The 3,845-nt window shown below is 30.2% G+C and overlaps 1 protein-coding gene across 1 annotated transcript; it reads right to left on the reverse strand.

Annotated features, from left to right (window-relative positions):
- Positions 1-2,066: 2,066 nt before the first annotated feature.
- Positions 2,067-3,602, reverse strand: LOC128017526 (uncharacterized). Its single transcript, XM_052602934.1, has 4 exons — positions 3,560-3,602; positions 2,502-2,858; positions 2,321-2,386; positions 2,067-2,233 (listed from the first exon to the last, which is right to left on the reverse strand). Exons 1-4 carry the CDS (start codon positions 3,600-3,602, stop codon positions 2,067-2,069), a joined length of 633 nt encoding a protein of 210 aa, XP_052458894.1.
- Between the last annotated feature and the right edge of the window lie 243 nt (positions 3,603-3,845).

Here is a 3,845-nt window from a genome sequence, read left to right on the forward strand (position 1 = left end):
ATTTTGATTTGTACCTGGTTACTTGTAGATTTATGCTGCCTTAGTATGTTGACCATTCCAGGTTTGACTCACTGAGTTAGAACTGAACTAGTTAGTGAATTCCAATAAACCATAATAAGAGCTGTTTTGTTTGTGACTTTTCAACAAATCAATTGAATGATTCATTGATTCACATAACAGATGGTCATTGAACGCTGCCTTTTGGAGGAAATTTAATTTGAAATATCTAGCGAACACATTTAAAAGACTTTTGGTCATCAGATACAAAAGACTCGATTGGGATTTGTCAAAATCCCCATTGCTATTTATAAATGTATTAAAATAGCCGATTGTCAGATAATTATTACTGTAAGTAGCCATATAAATATATAAATAAATATGCAACACTACAAATAAGATTAAAACTCTGGCATTGGTTAGTTTTTTTTTTTTTTGCAGAGAAAAATCCTTTGCATGTCAATTACCTCTAGTACAATCAGTAAATAAATTATTGCAATCACACTGTATCGGCATCTGCTGTCTTTTCACACTGACTCACAGAAGACTAGTCTATTTGACTTTACTTGAATGAAATGCAAGAATATAATCCACTCCTTTCAAATTCACTTCTCAGAGAATATCTATCACAAAACAAATAAAGATGCAAATGAATTTATTTATTTACATTTAGCTGATGCTTCTATCCAAAGTGATTTACAGTTGCTATATATGTCAGAGGTCGCACGCCTCTGGAGCAACTAAGGGTTAAGTGTCTTGCCTCAGGTACACATTGGTGTCTCACAGTGGATTCAAACCCGGATCTTTCATACCAAAGGCATGTGTCTTATCCACTGCGCCAACACCACCCAAATTGGTTTGAGAATACCACCACCCAAACTTAAGGAGAATAATATTATAGTTTTAATTCATATATTTGCTTTTTAACTGGCTTGGAGTTAAATTTTCTGGAATAACCCAACAAGAGCCTACTCTTGAATTTAAATCTATCAGCCACATGGCATTCAAACTGCAGTCCACAGACACTGGTAGAGCTTGAGATTTTGCTTACTTAATGCTGTCTTTTACACTACTAAGATGGCACAGATGCATTAAAAGCAATTAAATAAGACCTAGTTATGGAAATAAAACCATGTTGTGATTTATACGTCATTCAAGTGTGTACTCTCTGATTAAAATAATCCTTAAACTATTGATGAAAGAAAATACACAATACACAGTATTTTGCCATTTGAAGCAGAAAATCCCAAGAAAATGTATTATTATGTATTTAAAGAATGTACGTTATAATTTTAACACAACACACCTTAACTCACCACTAAGAACACACAATCAGAATTTCACGTTTTGGTGACATATCATATGTTAACCAGTCTCCACAAAGAACAATATTTTAATAATCTGTAAATCATTTTATGTCAGCATAAACAACATGAGTCTCCACGTCACTCATATTTCTCCCAGGTGTCCTGTTCAACTTCTTTGCAAAACTTACTGGTGCACAGTGCAAGTCTGTATCTTGATGCTGAAGGAAAAAAAATAATTGTATATATATATATATATATATATATATATATATATATATATATATATATATATATATATATATATATATATATATATATATATATATATATATATATATATATATATATATATAGTGATGTCCAGCGGCCACAGATGTGCTGAACTCATTAAAAACGGGGTGTCTCTATAATTCATACTAATTTTTGACATATGCAACCGTCTATTTTTTTTTCTTTTCTTTCATGCTACAGTGGTTCTCTAATTTTGATCTCTGCGTTTTCCACAAAATAAAGGTTTCTGTTGCAATACCAAGTATTTATGTATTATTCTCTAATTTTGATCTCTATTGTAAATTTATTTTTATTGTGATAAAATAAATGAATAAATAAATATATGAAAAAATACCTTTTGCAAGTAATTGTGCATCTCTTCATCAAGACCCTGAAAATGGGCATCTAAGAAAAACAAGAAAATCAATCATTATTACAATCCCAGGGCACTTGTTTTGTTAAGATCTAAATTTTAAAGGTTTATTGTATATTTTAGTGTGTATTTAAAGTTGTTAACATGCCCTTCTGCTTGTTTCTGTCCCTCAGTCTGAGTAAGACTATAATCACAAATACAGTGGGAAGGAAAAGAAAAAAGCCACTCAGAATCAGTGTCAGTGTATAATAGAGATGGCAGGATCTCAAAGATTCTTCAGCTGCCCCTGTTAAAACCATTCAGAAACAAAGAGAACAAGATCATTGCAAGCTAGAAATAAAAAATGCAATGAATGTGTGCCAAATTTTAGTGCTAAATAGTAATGTATGACACATACCACAATCCACAGTTGCAATATCCTCTTCAGAATGATTAGTCTCTTTAAAGATAAAATAGAATACAAAGTAATTAATAGTAACTGAATAGTAAAAACACGGAATATGAAAATATTTGGAATTATAATAGATACTGAGGGAATGAAGTTTAAAAATTACCATTTACTACCACTAACTGTGTTTTGTCGTGAAACATCATGTGGTTTGTCAAAAAGCTTCCACAGTAAAAAATTCCAGAGTCAGAGATGTCCACATTTACAATCTTCAAGGAAGAAAATGTTCTGTTCACTGACATCTCTATGTGATTCTTGTTAAATCCATTCAAATATATGGAGTCTGGTGGTTTGTCACTCACATATTGAGTAGCAATGCAAAGCGGGAGAGAATCGTTTGTCTTCTTGAACCAGGCTATGTAACTGGGCTCTTTCAAGATATTTGAACACAAAAGAGTGACAGTCGTTCCAATGTTCACAGTTTTCACAAAAGTTAAAGATGCTTGTTTTACAAAGATGATACCTTAAAAAATAAAAAAATAAAATGTTATGAGGGCAAAGATAAAGACATTAATTCAGATTCAAAGGTAAGCTGCATTTTGCATTTACATTGCATCTAAACAATGTGTTGCACCATGTCAAAAATAACTGAGCATGGCTCAAAGTTACAAAGTAATTTCTATGATATGTTTTATTGTATATTTTATATCTTCCGTGGAACTCAGAATAACATATTATGAAGAAAATTGTACAGAAGAACAAAATAATAAAATAAAATAACATCATGTTGACCGTTGGTGAAAAAAACTGTACAAAAAAATGTAAAATAAATGATTGAAAAATTTTACAGAAAAAAAAAAATCACTGAAACATTTCTTAATAACTACTTTTCAATTCCACGAAGAAAAAAACAGGGTAACAATTATTTGTAACAACATAAGGGTGAGTAAATTTTTGATTGAACAATCCCATTAAAACTGGGAATTGAATATGTAAATACATAATCATTAGCTAAATATATTAAGATAAAAATTAAATGACAATGTAATGGCAAATTATTAATTTAAACAGATTTTATAGAACATTAACTTTATTATAGCATATATTACAGTATAAGTATATAGTAGCTATACATATTAATGTATATTTATTCAATTCATGGCAAACACTGTCATTCTGTCATTGTCCCAAATTCTATAGCAAAAATTATAAAAGTATATTTACCTATTAAAAAGAGCATCAAAGTATGTTTCGAAGACAAATTCATGTTTACATTCCAGTCAAATCAGCTCAACTGAGAAGAATTAAATTCAGCTTTATTTATTTGAAGGGGGTGTGGCTTTTACACTGTACATGTGCCCATCTGTATTAAAGCAGACTATAATATGTACTGTACAGAACTAGAGTGTCATCTAAAGTTGAAATTGTAATGTTAAAAAGTAATACAATTATGTTAATAAACTTACTTCTTATATATCTTGATTTTTTTCCCCTTTCATAAAACTTCTGA

This window comes from Carassius gibelio, chromosome A7, assembly GCF_023724105.1.
Source record: "Carassius gibelio isolate Cgi1373 ecotype wild population from Czech Republic chromosome A7, carGib1.2-hapl.c, whole genome shotgun sequence".
Classification (NCBI taxonomy): Eukaryota; Metazoa; Chordata; class Actinopteri; order Cypriniformes; family Cyprinidae; genus Carassius; species Carassius gibelio.